This window comes from Sardina pilchardus, chromosome 12 (assembly GCF_963854185.1).
Source record: "Sardina pilchardus chromosome 12, fSarPil1.1, whole genome shotgun sequence".
Classification (NCBI taxonomy): domain Eukaryota; kingdom Metazoa; phylum Chordata; class Actinopteri; order Clupeiformes; family Clupeidae; genus Sardina; species Sardina pilchardus.
In genome coordinates, this window is record NC_085005.1 from 8,924,441 (window position 1) to 8,936,529 (window position 12,089).

The 12,089-nt window shown below is 40.2% G+C and overlaps 1 protein-coding gene across 1 annotated transcript in view; it reads left to right on the top strand.

Annotated features, from left to right (window-relative positions):
- The first annotated feature begins 4,656 nt into the window (after window positions 1-4,656).
- The window catches only part of LOC134097774 (saccharopine dehydrogenase-like oxidoreductase), a 20,222-nt gene continuing 12,789 nt past the window's right edge, over window positions 4,657-12,089 (top strand). The window contains exons 1-3 of the mRNA XM_062550717.1: window positions 4,657-4,937; window positions 9,929-10,041; window positions 10,515-10,595. Coding sequence (XP_062406701.1) covers window positions 4,739-4,937; window positions 9,929-10,041; window positions 10,515-10,595 — 393 coding nt within the window. The 5' untranslated portion in view covers window positions 4,657-4,738. The remainder of the gene's footprint in view (window positions 4,938-9,928; window positions 10,042-10,514; window positions 10,596-12,089) is intronic.

Genomic DNA, 12,089 nt, shown 5'->3' on the forward strand with positions numbered 1-12,089 from the left:
GTGTAGCTAAAATGAGTCCTAGCTTGCATGATAATGATAGCAATGTAGGGGACATCAGCGTGAAACAGCAAGCGACTGAACCAGAGACGTTTATGAAGTAGGCTACTAGCAGCTACTAGACAATCTTTGACTGAACTGCTTGTTTACGTAATAATGTGGGTGCCATAAACGTCACAAACGACTTCGTTAAAAAAAAAATCCATGTTCTGGATGGAGCGCAAAATCAACATACAGACAGACCGACCGAGGAAAGGAAGTTCAGTTCAGAGTTCTTCTGCCATAGCCTAGCGAATTCACATTTTGTCCTACAATCAAGAGGTTGCGTCTTCACTATGGTGAGTTTGGGGGATGTGATGTTGCTTGTCATTTCATTTCTTTTATTTGTTTCCAGGACTTCACTTTTTAAACGAATAGCCTGCATTTGTAAATTATAATAATAATGATGATGATAATAATAATAATAATAATAATAATAATAGTAATAATAATAATAATAATAGTAGTAGTAGTAATAACAATAACAATAATAATAATAATAATAATAATATGTTAGAGTAATAACAACTAGGCCTAACCATTTCACCTTAACCATTATGAAAAAGATTGAGAAGAAAAACGGCATACTGTAAAGATAAATGAAAGTCTTGATTTATTTTTAGGCCCATGTGAACAGCAATTCACCAGCGGCCACCGGGAGAGCAACCTCCCAGGTCAAGTACCTATCCAGCTCACAGTATATCCCCACTGAAACTTTAAGAAGATCTTCAGTATCGTCCGCTACTTCAACATGCACCAGTGCAGATTCCTGTGATGAGGTGAGACCATTTAAGGGTTTACATTCATGTCAAATTCAAATTGAGAGACATCAATGGCTAAGACTGGTCTTCAAACTGAGAAGAAAGTTGGTGTGTGAATCACAACACTGACCAGTGATCACCTCACATTTCACTTGCAGGAGCTGACAGAGTTCACCTCCAGATTCATCTCTGCAGAGGCTCTGGAGCGCACACATCCTTCTCTAGAATCTCACAGACCCGTTCTCACGGTTACCTCACTGAGGCATAATGTGAACCTCAGGGCTGAGATTTTGAAGGTTGCTCGAGACGCTGCCTCAGCTCAGGAACAGGATTTGAAGATGAACATCAACAGCATGAAGAGAGAGCTGGAGAGAATGATGAAGAGCAGACAGGAGGAAAGAGAGAGGAAGCTAGCTGTCCTGCTGGAGAGCAGACAGACCAGGGTAGCAGAAATGAAGAAGTGGAAGGAGGAGAAAAGAGACATCTCCCATCAAAGAAGTGCAGGAGGAGAGTGTGCTGTTGCAATACTCAAGGAGGCAATTGTGCAGTTGCCCAGGGTAATACATGGCCTTGACCACCTGAGATTGGTAGAGATTCAGGAGCAAAACAATAGAGAGGAAGAGAGGGACTGCGAGGAGCTTAGAGCATGGAGAGAGCAACATTTACACTTGGAAACCATCATCAAGGAGCAGAACAGAGACACAGTGGCCAGCATTGCTCAGCTCTGGAAGGTAAATGAAAGGAGAAAATAGAATGCACAAGAAAACTGTGAGTTAGGCCTTCTGAAAAAAAAGATGCAGCTCTGTTTTAATCTATTTTGTCAAAATATTATTGTCTGAAGTGCTTAATCAATGTATAATTTCTTAAAATAATACAGTACTCATAAGTTATAGGGAATGTGAAGGTATTACACATTTCTACCACATTGGAGCTCTGCTTGAAATTGTTCATTCTCCCCCTGTCTGCGCCTGAATGCAGAGGTACATTGTAACATTAGCTATTTTCTCATGTCAGAGTTCCCCCTCCACGTCAGAGGAGCTCCATACGGTAGTCCAGCCTCCTGTTGCTGATGCTCTGAAGAGTCTAGAGGAGGAAAAGAGCACCCTAGCTCCTGTGATTTCATCTGAGGTATAGTTGGTACATTAATGTCAGAAGAACAGGCTTTCACCTTTGTAGTGTTGTCAATTACAGTACAAGATGCTATTTTTCTATCAACAATACAGAGTGCTGTAACGATGGCTCTGCCATCAAAACTCCCTCCTCTGCTAACCAAGCTGCCTCCTCTGCCATCAAAACTCCCTCCTCTGCAAACCAAGCTCCCTCCTCTACCATCAAAACTCCCTCCTCTGTCAGCCAAGCTTCCCCCTCTTAACCCGCCCCTTCGGAGAGCATTCTGCAATCCAGTTGCCCCTCTGCCTCCCATCCAAAGGAAGACAGCACAAGAGAACCTAGAGCTAGAGAGCATTGCAGAACATTCCACACAGGTGAGAGAACATTCAGCCCATCAACCATATACTTCACCATTATAACCCAGAATAGGTTTAGAGTTTCATGGTGTATGTTGGACATATTGTAGTGTCAGACAGAAGATGGACAATACAGTAATAGCCAGTCCAGTCTGCCTGCTGCAAACAGTAAACATGCAGCTGAAGGAAAAGTATTGCAGCTACCAGCTAAGCTCTTCTCTCGTACTGTCTGTCTGTCTGCCTGCCTGTCTTTCTCTCTCTCTGACAGAGTGCTGTGGCAGAGCACCTAATGGTGACACTGGATGCGGACGGTCCAGAGGCTACCAGCACATGCTCCTCCGAGTCCCTAGAAGCAGATGACAACGTGGTAGAGCAGGAGAGGGAAAAAGAGGGAAGTTTTAAAAAGAGGTGAGATTGCAACCACACAAAACAGTTAACGTGATCCCTCTGAAGAATGCACTGAACTTGAATCACTGATGAACTGATGTTGTTGGAAGTTGTGGAAAATGCAAATACCTGTCAGCTCAATAGAAGGCATTTTTTTAATCATTCAAAGTTATTGATATTGTAATATTCATGACAACTCATGTGAAACATTTTCTTTTGTTTGTAGGTTTTTCCAGTTCCTCCAAAAACTCAACTGCTGCAGTGCCAACGAGGACTAGAAAGACAAATCAACCCACCAATTTTTTAATTAGTTTAATTTTCCTACCCACCATGAATAAATTTGAACTGAAATCCATGGTCACAATTATGCATGAGTAATTCCATTCATTTCACGAGTATTATTGTTCAGCTATAAGGATATTCTTCATGAGAATACCAACATTAAGTGCGTGATGCATGTATTGTTTGTGCCTGTACTGTCTACACTAGATGGTGTCAGTCATATTTGACTGAATTAAATTCTTAAAGGGCCACTTCACCGATTAGCATTTAGCTTTGTATCTTTAGAAAACCAGTCATGTTTTTGAATGGTCGTGCATCATTCCCTCAGTTTGCCTTTAGATGGGAGAAATATGGATTTCAATGTTGGACTTCCTGCTTTCATGTAAAAATCATCATTTTACATCATTGAAAGCAGGAAGTCCTATTCATGGGTTTCATTGAAATCCGTATTTCTCCCATCTCAAGGCAAACTGAAGGAATGATGCACGACCATTCAAAAACATGACTGGTTTTCTAAATACACAAAGCTTAATGCTAATCGGTGAAGTGTCCCTTTAACCTGAAACAGGGCCTGGCCCCAGAGTAGCCCATAAGCCCAAATTTTGCCACTACCCTGCTTGAAACTCTACATTACATTAAACTGTCTGTGCCCCAAGCACCCTTACGACCGTTGTGGGATGTGAGTTTAAACTGAAACTACATTACTGAATGCATGCTCAGAGAGCACCTGAAAAGCCTTCATGCACCACCACTGGACAGCAACATACAGTCAGTAACAGCAATTTGGGCAAGTCACAGTTCTAAAGCCCAACCATGAAGAATTTCAGTTGAGATAAATGAGATAAACTGACATCAAGAGCTGTAGAACATGCAAATAATGCTGTATTTAACTTATTTGAAAGTTACAGATGCTATATTTTTTGTTTGAAGCATTTTCCAGTTCCTTCGAAAACTGAATGGCTGCAGTGCCAAAGAGTACTAGCCTGGGTGCAGCCGAACTTTAGCCCCGCCCACATGATTTTCTAGCGGGGAATTTTGATTCTTTTTTTGATAAATAAAATTGTATTTGAATTAAAACTCCATTTTCATATTGTTGCATCTGCAATTTAAATCCTTATTGTTGTTTGGCTGTTGGCACAGTCTTGAATGTCATGAGTAAAATCGTAACTGTGTTGGTGTGGTTTTCATAGGCTAGACTTATTTGTCAGACATATGGTTTCTTTTTGTCATATGATTTCATATGTCTACAATTCATGGCCACATTGACTTTATGTTTATGTCGAGTTATTTCAAGAGTTGAGTTTCTCAGTCAAACATTCTTTTAGCTTTAGTGTTGACCCCTTACAAAAATATCCCCCTTTCCAAATGTTGTTTGAGTCTTCTGCCTTTAATTTGTACAAATATCAAAAAGTCTTACAGTTGCTCATGTGCACTCTGCTAAACAAACTTTTTGATGACACCTTTGGTCGCAGGTGCCACACCATTTCAATCTCTGGACACAAGAGGTCACTGTCGCCCTATAACATGAAGTCATTGCATTATGAATGCATTATGATACAACTGACCTTTTTATTTGGAATCATATGTATTCATCTCCACATTTCACGAGAAGTAGCCTGCCACAGTTGAAACAAAATGTGTTCTTTCATCAAACGTCAGTCTGTTGAATAAACTGTAACCGTGTGTTCTCTACCAGCACAGCCTGCAAGCATGCAACAGCCTAGCCTACACTAATTCTAATCCCACAAGATTAGTTGTAGAAACTACATGTCGCGTGTTCCATATCTGTGAGCACACTGACTGACAATGGCGACGGTGACCACTTCAAGCAGCAGACCCTACCATGTAATAATTTTCGGAGCTAGTGGCTTTACTGGGCAGTTTGTCGTAGAAGAGGTCGCGAGGACAACCGGAGAAGGACCTGAGAGTAACCTGAAATGGGCGGTAGCTGGACGAAGCAGAAAGAAACTTGAGAGCGTTCTCGACCATGTTGCAAATACCCTCGGTAGGCTCCGTGAATAATATAGGGGTGTCCTTGCAACACTCAGTAAATAGGCTGTAGGCCTAGTTATTTTGTGTTACGTGGATTATTTATTCATCATCATGGACATTTTAGGGTTGATTTGAAATAGCCTATGTTTCCTGGCAGTGCGTGTGGCCGCCACAGCGGGGTCAAACCAGGTGGCTATTTTAATGTCTAGGCTACTGAATATTTACAATATCAATGTCTTTCGTGCATTGTTTTACATGGCATGTGTTAAATATGTGCAGTTTCGTCATATACAACTGCTAGGTGCACATAATGAATGGCAATTGGCTTGCTTTTTTACTTGTTGCAAACTCTGGAGAATTATCTGTCAAATGTGTGCGGTAAATTCACTTTTCTCCTGAGGAAGGCACTATTGAGCCACTCTAAATCTCTCCTCCGGATATCTGAACCGCCTGCAAACCCATTCAGCAGAAGCCTACTAGTATGAGGAATAGATGGCTTATTGCCAGGCTGAATGTTAAATGGAAACTATGAGGAAAATACCATTGTGCAAAATGGGAAAACATTGAGCATGAACCCAAAGCTAAAATACAACGAATTACTGTAACTGTAGCCTACTTAATAATCCTATTTAGCCTACAGGTAGTAAGAAGGCCTCGACTTCCTAATACAATGTCGCTCAATTGTTAAAACAGAAAGCTTCAAACCATACAGTTTGTGTGAACATCAGAGACTGGTCTTTATAACAAAATGGGATTGATCACCATCAGAATCTCCTGGTAGATATATCACTGATTCTTGAGATAAGGGACAAAAGACGTCCCCCATCAAAATGTTGCAATTTTCCTTAAAAAACAATAAATCATATCATTTAAAAAGGCTTTAAAAGATGGATATGAAAGATTTGTGTATGTTTAGACCCTTAGTTTTGTATATATTTATATTATTTCATAGTAAATTCATAAAATACAGGCACTGTACTATGAAAGCCCATGCAAATGAACTCGTCCTCCGTAAAGGTGATAGAATCAAACTACAAAGATAAAGTGTTTAAAATGCCCAGAATGCACAATTATGACTATGAGGTTAATTGGATGACTTAGTAAAATATCACAAAATACTTGAAGTGAACATTACGTTATTTTATACATTAACAACAGCCTTTCAAAATCTGTCCTCAATTTCTGTCAACTCCGTCAGATATTTTTCAAATTCAAAATAAATCAGGCATATTTTGGTCAGCTTTAACCCTGAGGACCCCCTTAGACTTCTTTCTGTTGATGGATGCAGCAGTCCAACACATGGTCTCGCTAGTTTAAAAAAAAAAAAAAAATATTCAGCAAACAAGTTGAAAACCTTGTGGTCACAGCTTTTTTGTGTCAAAGTAGGGATGAATTCAATCAAGAAGTTTGAAATAAATGTTGGTATTTTGGTTTAGTTTAGTGGCAGCTAGCAACTGAGGAAAATCAAAACGGCTACCATCTACTACACATGAATAAGTTAAAAATAACATGTTGTTTTGTCAACTCCATCAGGCGTCAACTCTGTCAGATATTTTGTCTGACGGTGTTGACATGTAAGCTGATGGAGTGGAAAAGTGCTCCCAAATACTCATTAAGTAACGTATAACAACTGCAAAACATGATAATACTGAAAAGTATGCATGTTGATTGACTTCAGAAATATCTAATATACCCAAATGCCAAATAATAACTTAAACTAGATGTACCGCATCGCGGTACACAATATGACCACCACTCAGTCCTGCACGATCTCTCCGCAAAAATAAATCACACTTGTCAATTTGTTTCCATCTCCTACTCCATCCCCTACTGCAACTTTTATGTATGTAAATGTGTGTGTATGCATGGGTGTGCTTGCTTTTGTGTATGTGTGCTTCTCTGAATGTGAGCTTTCGCTTGTGTGTATGTGTGTGTGTGGCGGGGGTAATGGGATGTGTGTGTGTGTGTGTGTGTGTGTGTGTGTGTGTGTGTCTGCTTACCTGCACTTGTGTGTGTTTTGTGTCTGTGTGTGTGTGTGTGTATGTTCACTTGTGAGTGTGTGTGGGTAATGGTGTGTGTGTGTGTGTGTGTGTGCGTACGGGTGTGTTTGTGCATGCGTGCGAGAACGTGTTTACGTGTGTGTGCGTGCAGGTCCATGTGTGCGTTCGTACGCCTGCCTGTCTACTGGGTGTGTATGTCTGTGTCTTTGTGTTTATGCGTGTGTGTGTACATGCATGTTTGTGAGTGTGTGCGTACCTGTGTGTATGTACTGTATGTGTGTGGATGTGTGTGTCTTTGTTTTTATGCGTGTGTGTGTGTGTGTCCATGCATGTTTGTGAGTGTGTGTGCGTACCTGTGTGTATGTATGTATGTGCATGTGTGTGTGTCTGTGTGTACATGTGTGTCTGTGCGTGTGTTTGTGTGTGTGTGTGTGTGTGTGTGTGTGTACGTGCATGTTTGTGTGTGTATGTACAGTATGTGCATGTGTGTGTGTGTTTATGTTTGTGTGTGTGTGTGTGTGTGTGTGTGTGTGTGTGTTTGTGTGTGTCTGCCTGTCTGTAAGTGTGTGTGCGTGTGTGTGCCTGCATGTGTGTGCATGTATCTTTATATGTGTGTGTGTGTGTGTGTGTGTATGCGTGTGCATAGTGTACAGTCACTAAATGTGACACATACACATATGAATTTATTGTATGGTCCCCCATGAACCAAATGACAGAAAATGTGGCCTACATTCAGAGGGTGTCATCAAGATCCTACACTTCACATTTCATGCAGTTTTGACTAAGTGGCGCTAAACATTAAATGAGTGGTTATGGAATGGGTTGACATGACCCCTAGGCCCTGCAGTTCTCAAGATATTCACAGAAAACTGTGTCCAGCCTTCTATAGGCCAATTTTCACCCTAAATATGGGAGGAGAGATGTCTGTTTCTGTCCAGTAAAAGACTCTGAAACTGACTGGGACAGCTTGGCCCCACCTAGCAAGCCAGGCCAAGGAGCTCCTGAAAAGTCATAGCCCCTGATGTTATGGACTTTATAGAGCATAGGCATGTTCACCATCTCTTGTCCAATACCCAATTCCCGCAGGTTAGACAAACTATCAGTGATGGGCAGTATCTTCACTACTTGTAGTGAAGCTACTAGCTTAACTACATTTCTCAGTAGCTTGATGGCGTAACTATTTTCTGAAGCAGATCGTTTTTCAATAGATTAGCTATTTTGCTTTACTGTGTAGTGCAGTAGCTTTTACAGAAGCTACATTTTCCAGAGCATCTGTGGAGCTCACAGTAGAGCTTCTTTCTGGCCACCCATAAATGTATCATTTAGGCTACAGTATATTCTGTATAAACTTGAAAGACAAACTAATTTTCCAAGCCAGAGATGAAGCAACACAATTGTACTTGATGTACTAAGATGTTGGTGGTAGTGGTTTTGTTAAGCAAAGTCTATGAAATAGGCTGTCAAAATTGGTTGCATTAGTTTTAACTTGCTCATGGTAAAGATAAACTGAATGGGTAATTGTACTTTTAAATATAGCACCAACATTTCAGCCAAGTAGAATGTAACTAGGATAATCAAGAGGTGAAGCTTAGAGTTAAAAGCTTGACTTGTAGTAAAAAGTTAGCTTGCCGTTTATCCTGACTTAAGAAATGACAAAATCTAATGTGGGCTACATATGCACACTCTCCGTGGGCGACATACTGTATGCACACTCTCTCAGTAGGCCCTATCTTCTCTTCACTATTAAGTGGAGCCTGTTTTTCTCAAATTGGTTTTGGTTATCGTTTTTGAACTGAACATATGTTATAGCCCACATGTGAAATTCAAGGTAATTAAGTTACTGCATTTGTTATGCTGATTATGTTGGCTAGGTGACTGACTTGGGATGAAGCTTTATTGGTTGATGTTCATTGTTTTGTAAATTACATAGCTTCTGTAAATTACATAAATTCCGTGGTTTCTGATGTAGTACACTACTTTTGCGAAAGTTATAACTTACCTTGCATTTATTATAGAGTAACTGGTAGCTTAGCTCACTACATCTTTTAAGTAGCTTGCCCATCACTATTATATACAGTAACTACTATATAAAAATATCTAATACTTGGCTCTACATTGAAGGCAGAAATGGCCGACAAAACTCTATCTATGTATTTACTTACTTGCTGAAAGAAATAGAAGCAAATCAAAGAACTTACCTGCCTGAGGCCCTGTAGATACCCTTTCCCTTGATACTCTCTCCCTTTGCCATGTCAAAACTAGGTAAATATCTTTAATTAGTTCGATTCTCGATTAGTTTGTCAACACCGTCAGTTGTGTGTCAACACCGTCAGTTGTGTGTCAACACCGTAAGATGGAGGTTTTTCATTTATATAAAAAAATGTATGCTGCTTTTTTTCAATTGAGTGTGTTCATACATTAAAACACCAATGTATCTACATGCATCAGTGTCTTGTGTGCACAAAACCACTGACTGTATATATTAAAAATGAAAAAATAGTCAACTAAATTAAGATAATTTTAAAAGGCTCACTCCAAAACAATGTAAAATTATATTAAAAGTGTATGCAATGCAATTTTTCACTAAACCTTGCTAAGGCACACCATTTCTACACACATAAAAACTTTACAGTGTTGTTGAATTGATCAAACACACAAAAAAACATATTTTCATGTGTCTGACGGAGTTGACAAATGTTAAGTTCCTAAGTGAGTAAATGTCAATTTTTATAAAAAATGGTTTAATAAAAAACCTGTGTCTTTTCATGGTATGATAGATGAGACATGTGTTTATAAAGATATCCAGTTCAAATTAATGTAGTATAGATTTTGTGTTGGTCACTTTTCAAAAGCACTTTTGTCCCTAATCTCAAGAATCAGTGATAGATAGATACTTTATTGATCCAGAAGGAAATTAAGGATTTAATTTAATAATTGGTCTCCAGGCGTCCACTGTTTTACAGAGGTCCTCCTCTATAACTGTATGTATGACTTTGTTGTACAGAGACACCAGAGCTGAGGTGTGCTGTGGAGGTCATCGTGGCCGATGTTGGTCATCCAGAATCCCTGGCTATAATGTGCAAACAGGCTGTGATTGTGCTCAACTGTGTGGGGCCAGTAAGTCCATCTCTCTTTCTCTCTTACACAGACGGCAGACAGACAGACAGACAGACAGATACACACACACACACACACACACACACACACACACACAGAGAGAGAAGAGAGAATGAAAATAAATAATCTTTTCTTTCACATCTGTCCATAGTGTGTCTAGTCCTGAATTTAAGCATTGACAATAAATCATAAAATGCAGCCTTGCAACATGGACAAAACTCAAAACGGTGTTAACTGCAAGTGCATTGAACCACAAAAAAACAGCCATTATTGTCTGTAAACTCAGCATGTGGATGCAGATGCTCTCGCACACCTCTGAGATGCTTTGGAAAATGCACGAGTTGCAAAACAAAAGTCCATTCCCTCCGGGAGGCCAGCCATTTTGTTTATGTAGAAGCCAAACACACACACTCTTGCTCATTACTGTGGCTTAGATTTATTAACAAGTCCACAATGTTTTCCTCCCTCCTCAGTACAGGTTCTATGGGGAGCCTGTGGTCAAAGCATGCGTGGAGAACGGGGCACACTACATTGACATCTGCGGAGAACCACAGGTACAGAACCTTTGCAGAACCACGCTCTTTGTAGAACCTCTGTTGAACCACGCTCACTGGGTTGAGTGAATTAAAAAGGACTATGTTACTGTTGCACACATAGCAACTTACACTTTTAAATAAGCACAAAATCCAAATCAGTTATCATTGAACTGAGTTACCATTGAACAGAACACAAATGAGATACTGTACCATTCAGCTAAGATATTATTTCTGTCAAAGGTGACAGAAATAATATTAGACACAATTAGACTAGAACAATATTCAGTATATAATATATTTTTAGAATGAACTTGCAGTGTCTTTACACACTCACCCACTCACATGTCAAGCTTTTAAAATTAGATCAAAGTCAGTGGGGTCACCTGACTGCACCCTACAGGATTCAATATGGTTACAATGTGATTATAATTGCTTATTAATAATTTAAAAGATAATCAACCCCTTTGTTTTTTATAATTGGTCTTACAACAAAAGGAAAACAGTATAAGAGTAAATGGTAAACAACAGTAAACATTTCCAATTCCATTCATTTTCCTCAGTATGCCAGTGACACAGCTCACACACCAGACCAGTGGTCAGTTTAGTTATATGGGGTTCCTGGTTTCTTTCTTCAGCTGAGGCTGAGGGTTGTGGTGCGATGCCCCACGAGCGTCTCAGTAACACAGCCCCTACAACATGTTCTGTGCTGACAGCCGCTCGCTGCCCGGGGCGTGCTTTACACTGACATCATCACGGCCACTGTTAACACGCATGTTCCCCCGTGATTACTTCAGCGCTGAGTCACCGAGTTCAGCGTGGCTGCCAGATCACCACTCAGGCAAATGAGTCTCAGAGTCCTCATGAGCTTAAAGCACTGGATATATATGTAGAGTGGCTACAGGCTGTTTCTTTTTATGTAGCATATTTGACAGTGATGCATTGCGCACAATACGGCTAAAAAGAATGCAAACAGACAGAACCCAGATAAAATCACATCAGCCAAATGGTTTTCATTTGAAAATGTCATCATAGCAAACAGCAAAACATAGTATTTGTTGCGCACGTTTGGTAGCTCAGAGCATCGTGATCTGAAATGGGAGGCCACATATAGTGTGTGAATAGCACAAATGGAATAAAGAGAGACAGTTAATTAAAGAGTTTTAAACTCACCTGCACTAGAAGTTAGAATAAATGAGCGTTGAAAGCCAGCCAGACTGGATCAGCTGTGTAGGCCTACTACAGTATATCTTCTCTACTGCTGTCATTATTCCCAGTGTAGTCCCTCCCTGCCTTATACTGTACTGCTAATTAGCGTGTGACTCCACACAGAGAAGCCCAATGCACCTGCTGCAGTGGAGAGACAACCAAAGCACAGGCACCCTAAGCTTTAGTGAGATCAGCAGCAGTGCCTTAACAGCCCTACAGAATATCTTGTGTATATCACATTGCACTTTTCTGCTTTTTTGCACCTCTAGTTAAACTCGACTGCATTTTCGTTGTCTCTTGTACTCT